General features: G+C 26.9%; 1 protein-coding gene across 5 annotated transcripts in view; it reads left to right on the top strand.

Moving 5' to 3' along the window:
• The window catches only part of LOC111624127 (transmembrane protein 68-like), a 30,172-nt gene extending 14,402 nt beyond the window's left edge, over nucleotides 1-15,770 (top strand). For 4 of the 5 annotated variants that reach the window (XM_023366917.1, XM_023366914.1, XM_023366918.1 and 1 more), the window contains 7 exons: nucleotides 3,758-3,925; nucleotides 4,052-4,153; nucleotides 5,104-5,297; nucleotides 6,757-6,820; nucleotides 10,128-10,203; nucleotides 14,944-15,007; nucleotides 15,315-15,770. In XM_023366917.1, coding sequence (XP_023222685.1) covers nucleotides 3,758-3,925; nucleotides 4,052-4,153; nucleotides 5,104-5,297; nucleotides 6,757-6,820; nucleotides 10,128-10,203; nucleotides 14,944-15,007; nucleotides 15,315-15,419 — 773 coding nt within the window. In that variant the 3' untranslated portion in view covers nucleotides 15,420-15,770. The remainder of the gene's footprint in view (nucleotides 1-3,757; nucleotides 3,926-4,051; nucleotides 4,154-5,103; nucleotides 5,298-6,756; nucleotides 6,821-10,127; nucleotides 10,204-14,943; nucleotides 15,008-15,314) is intronic. The other variant, XM_023366919.1, reaches the window with a different exon arrangement.
• The last annotated feature ends 860 nt before the right edge of the window (nucleotides 15,771-16,630 follow it).

Below are 16,630 nucleotides of genomic sequence, written 5' to 3'. Positions count from 1 at the left end.
TGTCGAGAAATTGCTTTTGCTTTGGATAACTGAAAAACAGTGCGCTGGCGACAGCGTATCGGAAGAAATTATTTGCGAGAAAGCTAAAGGGATACATGCTGATCTCATGAAAAATAAGCAGGAACTAGCCAGGAAAGTGAGGTGTTTAAAGCCAGCCATTTTTTTTACATGAGAACGGATTAATCATTTTTACATTACTTCTTATGGGAAAGGTTGGTTTGGTATACGTCCTATTCGGTATAAGTCCAAACACCAGGAACGGATTAAGGTCGTATACCGAGGTTCCACTGTATTATACTTACTGAGAAATTTATTTTTTCTTCTTCTTTATAGTCTTTCTACTGCAAACATTTAGAAATTACAAATGCCAGTCATTTAATCCAAAATGTGCCTTGTTTTACAGAAATGCAAAATTATATAGTTACTAGCAGATAGGCACGGCGTTGCTCAGTCAAAAAGTAATGATAGCGAAGATTAAGATTATTATGCTACAGACAATCTTACCCATTTTCAAAGAATGCAAGAATTAGGTCCCACTGTTTCCAGACTAATTAGAGAATTTTTAGATGGGTTAAAAAAATGTTTGATTTCCCGCAAAAATGAAAAAAACTGCATCTGCGCCTGTAAATCTTGCACGTCGCTTTCTCTTCACACTTCCATTGTTAAAACTGTCATTGTTGACACTTCCATTCTTAACACTTCCATTGTTGATATTTCCATTGTTACTTAACACTTTCATTGTTAACACTGCCATTGTTACTTAACACTTCCATTGTCGAAACCTTAATCCTGTCTCTCTCTCGGGGGAGATTTCAAAAAATCCCTTCTTAGTGTGCATTTTTGTGACGTACCCTAAATGTGTACCAAATTTCAACTTTCAACTCCTAACTGTTTGGGCTCTGTGCTTATTATTATTATTATTATCATTATCATTATCATTATCAACCCGTCTCGATTATATATTAGATTGGTCATATGCAAGAACAGAAAAACCTGTGGAAATTTTTTTCTAACTACTAACAGCAGAAACTTGTATTAATACTGTCATGCAATATTTCCAGAACCACTTTATTGTACTCTTATTTAAAAAAGTTTAAATTGAAAATGTCCAATATGGTCTGGTAGCCAATAAATGTACTGTTTACCCTATGTTCCTATGGTTGTAAAATGATATTTGTAAGATGATTTGAAACAAAAGCACTTTTGTCTTTGAATAAGCATTCATTGATAAAAAATTCCAGATAATAAATATTGGTTTATAAACTAGTTTTTATATATTAAAATGTTAAGAATAAAAACATTATTATATATATAACAAATGATACAACTTTGATGATACATTTCAGTCGGCAAATTTAAATTTTCGCCAGTGCTGTGGTGCTTCAATCTTTGGCTATGTCTTGGGCTACTCAAATATTTTACGTTTTTGATACTAAATTAACATCTGAAGTATAAGTTTTTTTTATTGTTTTTATACTTTTTCAATATATTTATTTTGTTTGTACAAAATAAAAAAATAATTTTTAACAATACAATAGTTTTTGTTAGGCTTAACATCGACGAAAATTCAACGCGAAATTACATGCAACGGATAAAAATTTTAACATCGGATATGTTAAACTATTTTTTTGTACATAAAACGGTTATCCGAAATATCAGTTATACGAACAACCCCAATCCCCAATTGATTCGGAAAATTGACGCTCTACTGTATTGGCTATTTGTTGGCTACTTTTGAGTTAGTGACATTTGCATCTTGGTGTTTTACAGTGGCACAATGGAAAAATAATTATATTCTTGTCAACATATGGAACTGATGTTATTATAAATTCCACCAGTGGAGAACAATAACTTATTTGATCCTAGTGTAAAGTTACAGAGATAAAACTTAAATTTTTTTTTTTTTTTTGAATGACACAATGAGTATTATGGAATGTCGAGTTATCAAGAGTTGAGTTTCTAGGACTCTATCATAAATGATATGGTTATTGGCCACTTAAGGAAATTTTTATTTTAAAATCTCTATTACATAGCAGAAAGATTAAGTTAGGAAATACAGTGGAACCTCGGTATACGTCTGCTTTAGAATACGTCCAATTCGGAATACATCCTGTTTGGACGAAACAAATTTTGCTCGGTATACGACTTTTGTTCGGTANTTCTCTTCACACTTCCATTGTTAAAACTGTCATTGTTGACACTTCCATTCTTAACACTTCCATTGTTGATATTTCCATTGTTACTTAACACTTTCATTGTTAACACTGCCATTGTTACTTAACACTTCCATTGTCGAAACCTTAATCCTGTCTCTCTCTCGGGGGAGATTTCAAAAAATCCCTTCTTAGTGTGCATTTTTGTGACGTACCCTAAATGTGTACCAAATTTCAACTTTCAACTCCTAACTGTTTGGGCTCTGTGCTTATTATTATTATTATTATCATTATCATTATCATTATCAACCCGTCTCGATTATATATTAGATTGGTCATATGCAAGAACAGAAAAACCTGTGGAAATTTTTTTCTAACTACTAACAGCAGAAACTTGTATTAATACTGTCATGCAATATTTCCAGAACCACTTTATTGTACTCTTATTTAAAAAAGTTTAAATTGAAAATGTCCAATATGGTCTGGTAGCCAATAAATGTACTGTTTACCCTATGTTCCTATGGTTGTAAAATGATATTTGTAAGATGATTTGAAACAAAAGCACTTTTGTCTTTGAATAAGCATTCATTGATAAAAAATTCCAGATAATAAATATTGGTTTATAAACTAGTTTTTATATATTAAAATGTTAAGAATAAAAACATTATTATATATATAACAAATGATACAACTTTGATGATACAGAAAAAAACACTAAAATTTTTCTTTAATAATATCACTATGAATGTATAATTTGAAAGTTATGTGAACAACAACTGATGATTATTTGCCAATTTAGAAATAATTACTTCTCTGACAATATTCAAGAGATTCAAATCAGGAAAGGATTTAATTGAATATTAAATTTGAATAGGTATCTTCTAGACACATTTACAGTTTTAAATTGTGTATGCAAAATGAGATATGCATATATTCTACATTTACATTCTACAAACGTTCACATTACAAATTGGACTTAATTGACTTTTTTAATTTTATAATTTAATAATTGAATGAGGAAACTAAAAGAAATAACTTGCAATACTATGAACCTTTTACTCTGCTGAAAATTAAGTTTTCATATTGGTTAATAAATCTTACTCAGATTTATCAATCTTAGAGTATTGGAATTGTTTTCTAGTATTCCTATTTCATTTGCATTTCTTTTATATCCTTCAACAGATTTGAATTTTAATTTATATTTTTCATATTATTGTTAAAATATATGTTGATTTCCTTATACAATATTAAACATGAATTACAAGTTTTAAACTGCATTATAGATTTTCAAATTATTTTGCGACAAATTTCTTATTTTGAATGCATGATTCCAGTGATTTTTTTAAAGTTTTAATACCTTTAATGCTTTCCATTTAACTAATCTAGATCTAACTAGAGAATTAAAGTATTTGTGACTAAAATTTTTAAATATTTATAAAATCCAAATGTTTGATAGAAAATTAATGAGTTCTTATAATTACTGTTTTTTTTTATGAAAGTATTTGAATTTTGTTGTTATATTACTTTAATTGTTAATTATATATATTTAAAATTGTATAGTAAAACAAAATCAATTGCTTTTATTTATAGATTTCTATTTCCAGGATATGAAGTTGATGGATTTGAAAACATTCCCGATTCATCTCCTGCACTCTTAGTTTATTACCACGGTGCAATTCCCATTGATTATTATTATTTAATGTCCAAATGTTTTGTTGAAAAACAAAGATTAATTAGAGCAGTGGGAGATCAATTTTTATTCAGAATTCCAGGTAATGTCAATTATAATGTTATTTCAGATTGGATTTTTTTAAAATTTAAAAACAGCTTTTTAGTTTGTAAACAAACAAGCCTAAACTTTTTAATAATCAATTCTCTAAATACAGGATTTTTTTCAGGCTATGTCTTGACTAGTTATCTGAACTCTAAGCCAACTGAGTTTTATCAGTGGTTCTGTTGGCTTCATATTTCATATAACTCAAAGATAAAACACCGAAAAGGTTAGAAATCAGAAATGTTTTTGAGATAAAAAGAACCTCATTGGCATTTCATTTTTGATTAACTATTAAGCATTGATACAAAGTAATTTGGTTTGAAAATAGATAGTTAGGTTGCTATCTTGTGTTAATATTAATAATTACAGTAACTTTTGAATTAAATTTAATAATTTAAAATATTTTGACAAATAAAAAAATAATTGACAGAGGTGGACTTGAGTCCACACTTCTTACTGTGCAAATCTGCTACAAGTTATCCTATCTGAACTTCTGTCTGAATTAATTTGAGGGTTATAAGCATAGTTTGAAAAATGGAGTGACATGAGTATAATTCATCCTCAATTGGTCTGGTGAATGAACTGTAACATATTATATCTCTCAAATTATTGATATAAAAGTGAAGGTTGAATGGAAATCTGATTAGCATAAGTGATAATTCATCTGCTCAGTAAGCAGAAGTTGCAGGTTCAAGTCCCACTTGAGTCAATCTTTACTTTCAGAATATTCTAAATTATTATTAACTTTAATCCAAAAATTAGTGTGATTATTAATTATAAATATTAATTAAAATATTATAAATATTAATACATGGCAATGACTTATTTCTAGTTTTAGACAAATGATTTTACTCAAGTAATTACTAGTTAACCAAGATATAGCCTGAAATAATCTGATATTTAGAGATTTGATGTCTTAATTGGAATATTTTTTATATTTTACCAATTTCTAATTTTAAAAATTTATATGTTTTCATATATAAATAATAAAAAAGAAAATAATACAACAATAGTTGGATAGAGTTGTTTTTTTTGTCTGTTCGATAAATATTAAAAAAATAATAATTTGTATAATAAATATGATTTTAGAAAAGATATGTGATAATTTTTAAAAATAATTTATGGACTTTATAATCATTTAATATAACAAATTAAGTAATTATTGTTATTATGCAGGATGGAATATATTATTAGAAGTATTAAAAGTATCACCAGGATCAATTCAGAGCTGTGTCCAAACATTGGAAGAAGGACATCTTCTTTCAATATCACCTGGAGGTGTTTTGGAAGCACAATTTAGTGATGAAAATTATCATTTATTATGGGGAAAACGCATAGGTTTTGCTAAAGTTGCTCTGAAGGCTAAAGTCGTAAGATATTTTTAAAATATATATACAAATACTTTGAGTATAAACTTTACTTTAGTTAATAGTCATACATTATTATTCCATGTATCTTATAAAATAAAATTGATGTTATTTTTCAAATAATATGGTTAATAACAACATATACAACAACCTGATTCAATTAGTATTAATTAGAATTTGCCTCAATATAGCTCAATAAATAATCTGGTAGATTGTTTTACATTAGTAGTGTAGTTAATAATTTTAATAATCTTATTTTAAAATTTTAAATTATACATAATTTACATATTAAAGAATAATTACACTTGAATCAGATTTCAATTCTATATTAAATATATCTAAATTAAACTAAAATAATTATTATTAAAAATGTTGTTTCAGTATAAAACTTGAATGCTTATAAAAATTCAAAATACAATATTTTATTTTTACATTTTTTGATAAGTTTTCTATGTTTAAAGACTAATTATAAAATTTTATTCTCTATGGTGTAACTAGATTTGATAACTTCATTTGAATCTTCATATATGAAAGCTTTTCAAAACAAAATGATAAACTATTTTGGCACAAATTAATTTAGTTTGAACTCCAAAAAATGTCACCACTATCAGTTTCTTGAGAGTGTTTGTTTCAGAATATTGAATAAAGCAATTTTTAAATTAAACCAAATCAAAAATAAATACCTTAACAGAAAGTATTTTGATCTTCTATCTCATTTGACATTTCTTTTGAGATTGATTATAACAAAAGATAATATTAATAGGAAATTTTATGCAAATGAAAATCAATTAAAATAATATAATTTGTACTAAGAACTATCAAATTATAAATGCATTACAAATAATATTTAGTATTATCATATTTTTATGGTTATTATATCAGAAAATTAGTTATGTAATTTCATGTCTTTCCAAATAAGATTACATCTTTTCCCAATTAAATTTGCAAAGAAAAGTGTCAGTACTTTATAAATTACCTGTGAAATTTAAATTTGATTACTATAACTTTGTAGTATCATATATCAATTACAATTAAGATCAATGCTGAAAGCAATGTCTGATTGAATACAAATATATTATGTTTTAACTTATGCATAATGTCACTTTAAATAAGTAATTATTCATTTCAATTAAGAAACTTCATTAAAATTCAAAAAATAGCCTTTTACTAATCTAAAAAGAAAATTTGATAGCAGAGAGACTAATTTTTAAAAAACAAGAAAAAGTTTTAAGATAAGATACGGATAAACTAGAATAAAGTTTATATAGCAAAAATTGTAGTGATAGAGATATATTTTTGTGATTTTATTTATAAAACACTATTCTTTTGTAAAAATGAAATTAAAATTTCTCTTAGATTAATTGACAATTCTTAAATTATTTAAGAAACATTATTATAAATATAATATTTTATTTAATATTAAATGAATATATTAAAAAATAATAATGAAATATTTTTATAGCCAGTCATTCCTATTTTCACCAAAAATGTCAGAGAGTCTTTTCGTTCCATTAGCATTGGTAGAAGTAAGTAATAAATCATAAAATATAATCTTTATGTACAAGTTTATTATTTTCTATATTTTACAATATTAAAATCATCATAAATTATTTACTATAACACAAAAATTATTAAATAATTTGTTAATTACTGTGTGTTTTCTTTGGATTTCATAACAATAACTTTTTGAAATGAATTAATTTATTAATGCTATATATTAAGTTAAATAAGTACATTGCAATTCAGAGTAAATTTGTTTATGTATATATGAGAAAAATAAGATAGCTTTATAAAATAATAGTAATAATTAATATAAACACTAAAATACTGCAATTGAGATTATGTGATGATCTCAATTCGTTAACCACTTACTATTGAGACCTTAGTGGATAATTATTGCTTTTAGAAAGATGTTTTATTCAATAACACACTTCTTTTTACATTTCAGCCAAACAAAATGTGTATTGTAAAAAGAAGTATGTTATTGAATTTATATTAATTACATGTATTACAATAAAACTACCCCTCAGTGTTTCACAATAATAATTGCTATTGGAAACTATCTCTTAAAATGATAGTGTTAATGTATTCATTGACAAAAAAGTTACACACCCAGAGAGAATTATCTGATTATCAGACAATGAATAATCATATGAATAATATCTGAGCTATGTTTCAGACAGGTATGTAAACAATTACAGTTGTGGTTCAGTTGAATGCCAGGTAACACCTCCAGTGTCTTAAAATTGCTACCCCAGTATTCTATTAGTATTATATTTCAGAGGCTCACTGTGTGTACAACTTTCAGTGTGCTGGTTGTTTGGAGGTCTCAATACCAGGCATGCATTTCTGTCTGTCAAAACATACATTTAATTGAGTTTAAGAAAGATCACATCATTGGGCTGAGAAAAACAGGATGACAGTTTTATCAAATTTCCTGGCTTCTAGGCCAATCTAACCTGACTTTAAGAATGTATTGAGGCAGCAGATATATGAAAGCAAATATACCTGGCAAGCAGATTCTGGACACCCCAGAATCTGCTTGCCAGGAGAGATGATTATCTAGTTACAAGACAAGCACAATGAGCTACAACAACATATTTATCCACCATCAGAGATAGGCAGAAGCTTCACTACAGAATGCTGTCTCTTCCATACAGTCAGTAGGCAACTAGCAAAGGTAAATTGGCATGTGCAGCTCTGCCATTAGCAATCCAACATCATTGCCTTTATTTGCAGTAGTACTATGACAGAGAAGTAGGACTGCTTCCAATTGGTGGCATATCAGTTTTAGTGACAAATCCATGTTTTTTTTTAGGAATGGATAACCCACTGTATTAGAATTTAAAGGACCATTAATCAGCACTTTAATCATGTTTTTATTGTTGAGTGACACACAGACCCCGCTGCTGATATGCTGGTGTGGGAAGCGTCTTATACTCCACTAGCATAAAAACTTGCCTTTAATGCCTTTTAATCACATGACTATGATATTTACACTGGAACAGGACGTAAAATGAGTATAAAGTGAGTTGAGCAGTGTTCAACTTTTGACATGAATATCTTCATAAAACAGTATCATCAGAAGTAAGTGAAATCTACATCATTATGACATCATGTGAAAATTGGCAGGAAACAAGCTTTTATGTACTGTATGCTCTCTCGTGACTACTTCAAAAAGACCTAGAATAAATGTGGAAAGATTTATTGAAAACATTGAAAGTATCCATATATTTATGTATCTATGACAAAAGATGGGATGACTCTTGTCATAGATACCTAAATTATAAGAATTGGATGTCTAAAACAAGTGATATGGACAACCATAAGAAAATGCTTCAATTTAGGTGAGTATATAATAAAAAAGCTAAGCGTAGTATTTTAGTATAGTGCAGTATAGTATCTTAATAATATGATAATAAAAGTTAATATATGAAAGTAAAGATAAAATTTTTACTACATTTGTAATTATAGTACAAAAAATAGTAGAATATAATCATTGTCTGTATATTAATATATCATGTATACAACCATACCATTGATAGTATAGTCACTAGAGCCAGACCTCTACTGCAATCCAAGCAAAAACAAAATAGGTTACGTGATTAAAAGTAATTACGATGAGAGTTTTTATGCTCATTTTTATGCTAGTAGAGTCTCAGTCTAACAGTTGCTTTGCTTTAGAAATGGTGCAAGGAACATTGAGTGCACAGCAGTATATTCAGGAAATCCTGTACCTTTGTGTATTGCCTTTCATTGCAGAGCTGCAAACAGCTATTTTCCAGCAAAATAATACTCAACTGTACATAGTTAAGGTTTTTCAGGAATGTCTCATGTTGCCACACTTTCTTTACTTAGGGTAGCATTTATGGGACCAATTGGGATGTCAGCTTTGGCCATCCACAAGAATGAGCAATCTGTTGCAGTTGCAATACCTAAAGGCTAATCTGTTGCAGAATAACATATAGTGCCTAAATTTTCATGCCCAAATGTATCATCACATACATCCAGACAAAACGTTCAAATAAATAAATAATACACAACTGTACATGATGTGATACAAAATAACATAATATTCTGTAACAAAATAAAATATAAGTATAAACAAGAATCTACAAAAAAACTTTTTACATCTGTCATTGGTGGTATAAAGACTGCCACGCACATGACAATCATTTTTTATTCTTGAAAATGATGCAAAAGCTCTTCTTTTCAGTTTTGAATATCTCGAGAGCCACTAGTATCCTGATTTGATCATCATGTTTAAATTGTTGTATAAAAGAAGCTTTGTCCAGGTAGGCTTGAATATCATTGTCTGTAACATACCTGGCTAGGGTAGTGTTGTATTTTCTTTTATCAATATCATATCTGTGTTCTGCAAGCCTTATTTTGAGTGATCATGTGGCAGTACTGATGTACTCAAGTTGTCTTGGTGTGTTTTTGTCAATGAGTATATTTATTTTATCAATAGCTTCATTAATCAAATGATTCAGTGGTCAATCAGCTTAATATATTTTAATTAAAGAAATAATTTCAAATTTATGACAGATTTCAGGAAAAATATATTTTTTTAACTTTTAAATATATAAATATTTTTATGATATACATATAGTTTAAAGTGATTAAATTATAATAGTCATAAGTGACACACAGATTTATAGGTAAATATTAAAATTAAGCTTTTTCTACCACTTTTTCTATTTAAAGCTTAAAAGTTTTATTTAGGTTAGTTAACAAGTCTTATCTTTGAAAGAAGTAAACATTTTATGATAAATCTATTAATAGCAATAAAGACTGAAAAAGTTTATTTGTTGTTTTGTCTTTTTAATGAAGGATTATTCAGGAAGGTTTATGATAAGCTGAGATTACCAGTAGTACCAGTATATGGAGGCTTTCCAGTTAAACTCACGTAAGAAACTTTTTAATAAAAACGTTTTTTAACATTATTTAATATTAGATAATTATATTTTACAAATAGATGAAATAACAGTTTGTATTGCAATAGTATAACGAAATATTATATAAATAAAGTTGTCATAAATTTTGATATTTTTGTTTTATAACTAAAATTAAATACAGTTTGTCATGAAATTAAAGTATGTGAAACTTGATACTATATTACAAATTTCAGGATTAAACTGCTATATTCAGGTAAACAAAACATTATTTATTTATATATATTTGTGTATTTTGGTGTGTGTAAATAATAATTTTGTTACCTGAAAGTAGCAGCTTTATTCTGATAACTAAATAATTGAACAAGATAAAATCATTTTGTTATTGTAGAATTAATACTTTTTATCATAAATTTTAACTGTTAATAAAATAAAACAATACATTTTTAGGACAGTTTTACTTTGAAATATTTTTGTTTAGTATTCAAAATTTAAACATATATATCTAATTATATAACTAATAATAATTACTGATGTTAAATAAATGGTGATAAAAAACTACTGTGAATCTATTGTAACTGAATTCATGAAGCTTACAGCTTTGTAATATCATTTATAATATATACTTTGATGTTTTGCTAACTCTGTACATAAATATTTATAAAGTGAATGTATTTTATAAATCATGATTTTTCATTAAATAATACAGAAATATTTTTTATCATAATTATAATTGAATTACGAATTAGAGAGCAAATGTTTGCTTTACTTTTATCTTTTTTTTTTCGTCTTGATCATTGTCTTTATTGCTACTTTCTGGCATTAGGACATCTTATTCTTTTTTTTTATTTTACTTAATATGTCTAGTAGATCAGATTTGCCAAACTTCTTGGTAAAATGGAGCCCTTAAACAAGGAAATTTTTTTTGCAGATCCCTGACAACTTAGCATCTTTTGCTATAAATTTGTACAATTGACGGAGAAGAAATAAGGCTACCAGATGTTTTATTTTTTATTATTATTTCATTGAAGGATTAAATTAAAATAAATAATTGTTTACAACTGTTTATTAATAAACAATTATATATATATTTAATTGTTCAATAAAATATCAGTACAAATGATACTTGATAAGGGCAAATAGCAAATTCTGTATTCAGGTGTACTGCTGACTCAAACAAATAACTGCTTGCTTGAAAATAGTTATAAAATAAACAGGTTTTTTTTTAATAATAGTTTTAGTATTTTTTGTTTTCTTACTCTATAAACTACACTAGATAAGTGTTATAGTTACATTTATTTTGTAAGCCATTTTTATATACCTAAAAAATTTTACTAGACTTAATCCAAATTAATCTAAAATGATTCTGACTAAAGATGGGAGTAATTGAATGCAAGAATTGAGAACTATTTGATTTACAAAAAGTTTCATTATTCCCAAAAACTTGTGCTAGGCATTCAAAAATTTCTTGAAGTATCTTCAAGAAATTTTTGAAGGCATTCAAAAATTTCTTGAAGATACTTCAAGAAATTTTTGAATGCCTTATGAGCTCACATACCAGCAAACAAGCCAATTCATTTGCCAAAAACTAGTGTTTTGCATCAAAAATTTTAATCACATTACAGTAATACAAAAATCAAATTATTCTGTGAGCCAACATTTCAAGGAATAGTAAGAATCAAATTAATCATTTACTTTCAATTAAAATGCATAAATAAAATTTAATGAAGCTACAAAATTGTCTTTGTGTTCTGTCATTATCAGTGACTTCCAAAAGACAATTTTCAGTTATGGAGACGACCTTTTATTTGAGGCTGCAGCCTCAAATAAAAGGTTGTCTCCACAACTGAAAATTTGCCTTTGCAATAAAATGCGAAATGGATAAAAATGTCCTCTGGTGATTATGCCAATACTAAAAAAATTTATACTAATTTACAATAAAGGTCATTCAAATCAAATCTTGGAACACAAAGACAATTTTATAGCTTCAGTAAATTTTATTTATATATTTTAATGTAAATACTGCCAGCCAATATTTGATTTTAATGAACATTTACTTTAATTTTTATAATTACTAACATTTTAATCAATTTATTTTCAAATACTTTGTACCAGTTAGTTACTAACTACTTCATAGAAGGCAAATTCATTTCTCATTGTTGACACAAATTATAGTCATTGTTTGTTCTTGAGAACTCATTTCTCGGAAACTGATTCAATTCTTAAAAGTAGTCAATTCTGCCCTTGATTAATTGAAATTAAACACTAATATTAACAAAGACCTTGTCTCCGTATATACCCTTGTCATGTGATCTTTGTTTCTCTGACAAGATTTGAAATCGTTCTCACAATACAGATTGTTTCTTATGCTATGTAATACTTGAAAGCAATTTTACTTATTTGTCCATTTTATCCCAGTTAAGTTATGTTCTTTGTATCCAAAAATTTTTTCTGTTCCTACATTGGACAGGTTTCTGACAAAGTAAAATTTAACATTAAAAAATTGCTTTATCCTGAAAAAATTTTTTCATTTAGACAGATTTCTGGTTTATTCATATTCCACTTTGCACAGGTTTTACTGCGTAAAATATTTATTAATTTTTATTATTTCTAAAAGGTAAGTTATATTTATAACTTATTGTTTTATTTACAATGTATGTAAATGTGAATATCTAAAATTAATTTAAAAAAAGCATTTTGATATAAACCATAGAATAATTAAATATGAAATTATTTGTGATATTGTTAAGTCAATAATTCCCATTTTTGATAAATGTAATGAAATAAATACATATTGAGATTAATTCAAATTTATAATTTTTATTTTTGGAAATCATTTATTAAACTGGAAATTCATTTATTAACTGTAAAAATTATTTTCAAGCATTTTTACTTATGGGATTCTCCTATCATAATTTAAATTTTCTTAATTTTATTTTATTTGTTATTTATTATGAATTTGTCTGCCTCCCAGTTCAGAATTAAAATTAATTAGTATAATTATTTCACTGGCAAATATTTAATTATTTAAAAAATTCAGTTGATTTATTTTATCTTCATTTACAAGGACTTGTCTAACTTAGACAGGTTTTTTATTCTCTTTAATTATAAATTATCTGCTTACATCTATTTCTAATTAAGTCTCAATTCATCAATGATTTCTGTATAATTTAACTTGTGCTCAATCTTTCCATGTTTTTCACTGAATATCAATAAAGAAACAAAAAGATAAATTATAATAATTTATTGTAAAACTGATAAAACCTAATATTAGTATTTCATCAGTGGGATGGACAAGATGGTTTGTGAAGTCCCAGACAAAGTCTGAATCCTCATTAAACATACAAAAGTTTGATTCATTTAAGAAAATACTTTGTTATAAAAATGTATGAAATATATCTGTCATGAAGGTATGAAACAAACAATATGGTTGATCCGTGTGGTCATAAGTTGTCATGAACTAACATGTTGGAATGTTTAGAATATCAGTCAGAAAGATCGAGCCTTGACTCCAACACTCGTAAACATGAGAAAATTTAGAAATATACAAGAAAATACAGCATTCCTTTGAAAGAAAAACTATTGCATTTTAGGTAATAAAAGCACAAAAAAAATCTTGTATCAGAAAAGAAAATATCATTGTGTGAGATATGAGCAAAAGTTTCAAAGTTCAATCAACAGTTGTGGACAAAGTCAAACAGAAGTGTCAAATTGAAAAACACAGAGTGAACTTTCCCACACTCGATCTGGTCATCTAATTTCACCTAGAAACAGAAAAGGGACCAATCAGAATGTGGAAAAATAAATTCAGGACCAATCAAATTCAGGATTTTGGGGAGAAAATCTTTAAAAATTCTGAGATTCAAGGACAAGCTGTGGTCACTTCTCCCTTGTTCAGCCTGTTTATTCTCTGTGTCAGTTTTCCTTTCATCTTCGTTGCTTCAGCTACATTTTTCTGCACTACATGACTTCCAGCCAGTCTTCCCTGGAACTACTGATTGCCATTTAAACTTTGTCCAATTACAATCGAAACCCCATCTGATTGCCATTGGATAAATGACAACAGTGAACATTCCACTTTATCTGAACTTTCTACGTTTATTTTCTGTCCAAGAGAAGTTCTCAACCTGAAACATGTGAGCATTGTCTTCCAAATAAACAGCTTGTTATATAAAGGTGACTGTCTCAGTGTTGACAATCACATCCACATATGTTTGTACTCCTTGTTCATTTTGATAGGAAGAAGTCTAACACCCTCCATCTTCCCATCTGCAAATCTTACAAATTAAGGCATTAGCCTACTGCTCTGGGGACCCAGAATCAAATCTAGTTAGTTGAAAAACCCCAAATGAGATAGGGCCTAACAACTAAGACAGATTACCCTAAATTTTACAGGGGTGATCTGTCTTAGGTATTTTTGACCCCATCTGTCACCACCTGATACTATGCGGCACCAATGTGGACCTGGTTGAACTCACAATGGGCCTGCAGGATGAAAAGTGTCCAAAACCAAAATAATAATAATAATTATAATATTTCAAATGTATTAGAATTATGATATATTTCATTTTGAAGAGAGTATTGCATATAAGTTATCAAAGCAATTTCTATATACAATAATATAGATAATAATATGATTGATATCTAGATTGTTTATATTGTAAATTTTAGAACATTGAACTAAGCATTTTTTAAAAGTATTTTTATGAATATAAAGAATAGAAAATGTAATAATTTTTTGTAATGCATTTCAGAACAATAATAGGAAAACCAATTCCTTTTGATCCTAATTTAACTCCTGAAGAATTAGCAAGAAAGGTAATTATTCATAATGTCTAATATTTTCACTTAGTATTTTATTTTTTTATACTTTTACTTTTACTTTTGGAATTTAGGTAGCTGAACGAATGATTCAGTTATCTCAATAATTTTTGCTATTTGTTTCATTTAAATCCTTTTCACTGAATTTCATTGAATGTGAATTTCATTATCATGTTTCTGAAAGGGTATGGTGGTATGATATTTCAGACTCATTAAGTTTTACTTTTTATAGAAGAGAAAGTTAACAATTTAATAGTTTATGCTTTTCTTATTTGTAAATAAGATTTTGTTTTTCTTTCTATAGACTGCAGAAGCTATACAGAATTTAATAAAAACTCACCAGAAGATTCCAGGAAGTATTCTCCGTGCATTATTTGAAAGAATTTATGAAAAACGCAAAAATATTTAAAATATATCTTTCAACAATTTATCATAAATGCCATTGATAAAAGAATGCCATTACAAAGAATTGTGATATGATTAAATGGATGCAAAAATATATATATATATTTTTTACAATTAAAGAATTAGGGATCTTTGTTACAAATATTGTTGTGAAAATGTTTTTGACAATGTTTCACAGTCTGTGGTATGTAAATCCCAGTTCCAAAATTCCATAATCTTTTAATGATAAAAGTTCATGTTGCAGACACAAGAAACATCACCAAATTAAATTTATTTTAAGTCATTTATAAATAAGAAAAATATACAAATTTACAAGTTAATTTATTTAACAAAAGCTTTATCACAATATTAATTATCTGGTTAAAATATATACTTAGAATGGAAATTTAAAACTGAATAAAATAATTGTGTTAACAGTATTTTTGTTAATATATTTTATAAAATTACTAGACTTTAATTATATATATTATATATATATATATAATTTTTCTACATGTATTTTAAACATTATATATGAAAATTATTCAAAATTTTTCCCAAATTCTCTTTACAGAAAGTTTTCAGTCCATTCACACAATGAATTTTTCTTGCTAAATTGTGTATTACATATATATAATTTTTTTTAACAAGAAAAAAGAATTTAAAACTATGTTATATAAATGTAGTTTGTATTTTTTAAAGGTCTTGTTTATTTTAAGCCTGCACTGCTTCATAACATTTGGAAATTTTCAATTTAAAGAATATTTTTAATAAATTAGAAAGAATATACAAATTTAATAAGCAATTATTTATTGTAACATCTCACAATGCTGGGCTGCAATTTTTAATCATATTTTAATTTATTTAATTTAAAATGTATGTTCTCTATCTCAAATTAGTGGCTTCTCCTGTACATCATACTTTTCCTTTAACAATCATGTCAGTCATCTATCTAACTCCTTTCAGGGGAAAATTTTTGAATTGAAATAACATATCTTCCTGTTTGAAGTTTGTTTATAGTTAATAGGGGTCTCCCACCCCTAAGGTTTTCATATCTGGTCCTGTCTTTCATCTCTCTAACTCCATTCTTGAGATTAAGACAAACAAACATGCAGATGGACAAACTACAGATGACAGTGGGAATTTATAGGTCTACAATTTTTTCAACTTGCAGCCCAATAATAAAAAAATTTGTTTAGATTTTTATAAAGTTTAATGTTTTTATGAAAACCTAAA

Source organism: Centruroides sculpturatus, unplaced genomic scaffold (assembly GCF_000671375.1).
Source record: "Centruroides sculpturatus isolate CEXI.00-Female unplaced genomic scaffold, Cexi_2.0 scaffold214, whole genome shotgun sequence".
Classification (NCBI taxonomy): Eukaryota; Metazoa; Arthropoda; class Arachnida; order Scorpiones; family Buthidae; genus Centruroides; species Centruroides sculpturatus.
This window is presented reverse-complemented; position numbering and strand designations above follow the sequence as displayed.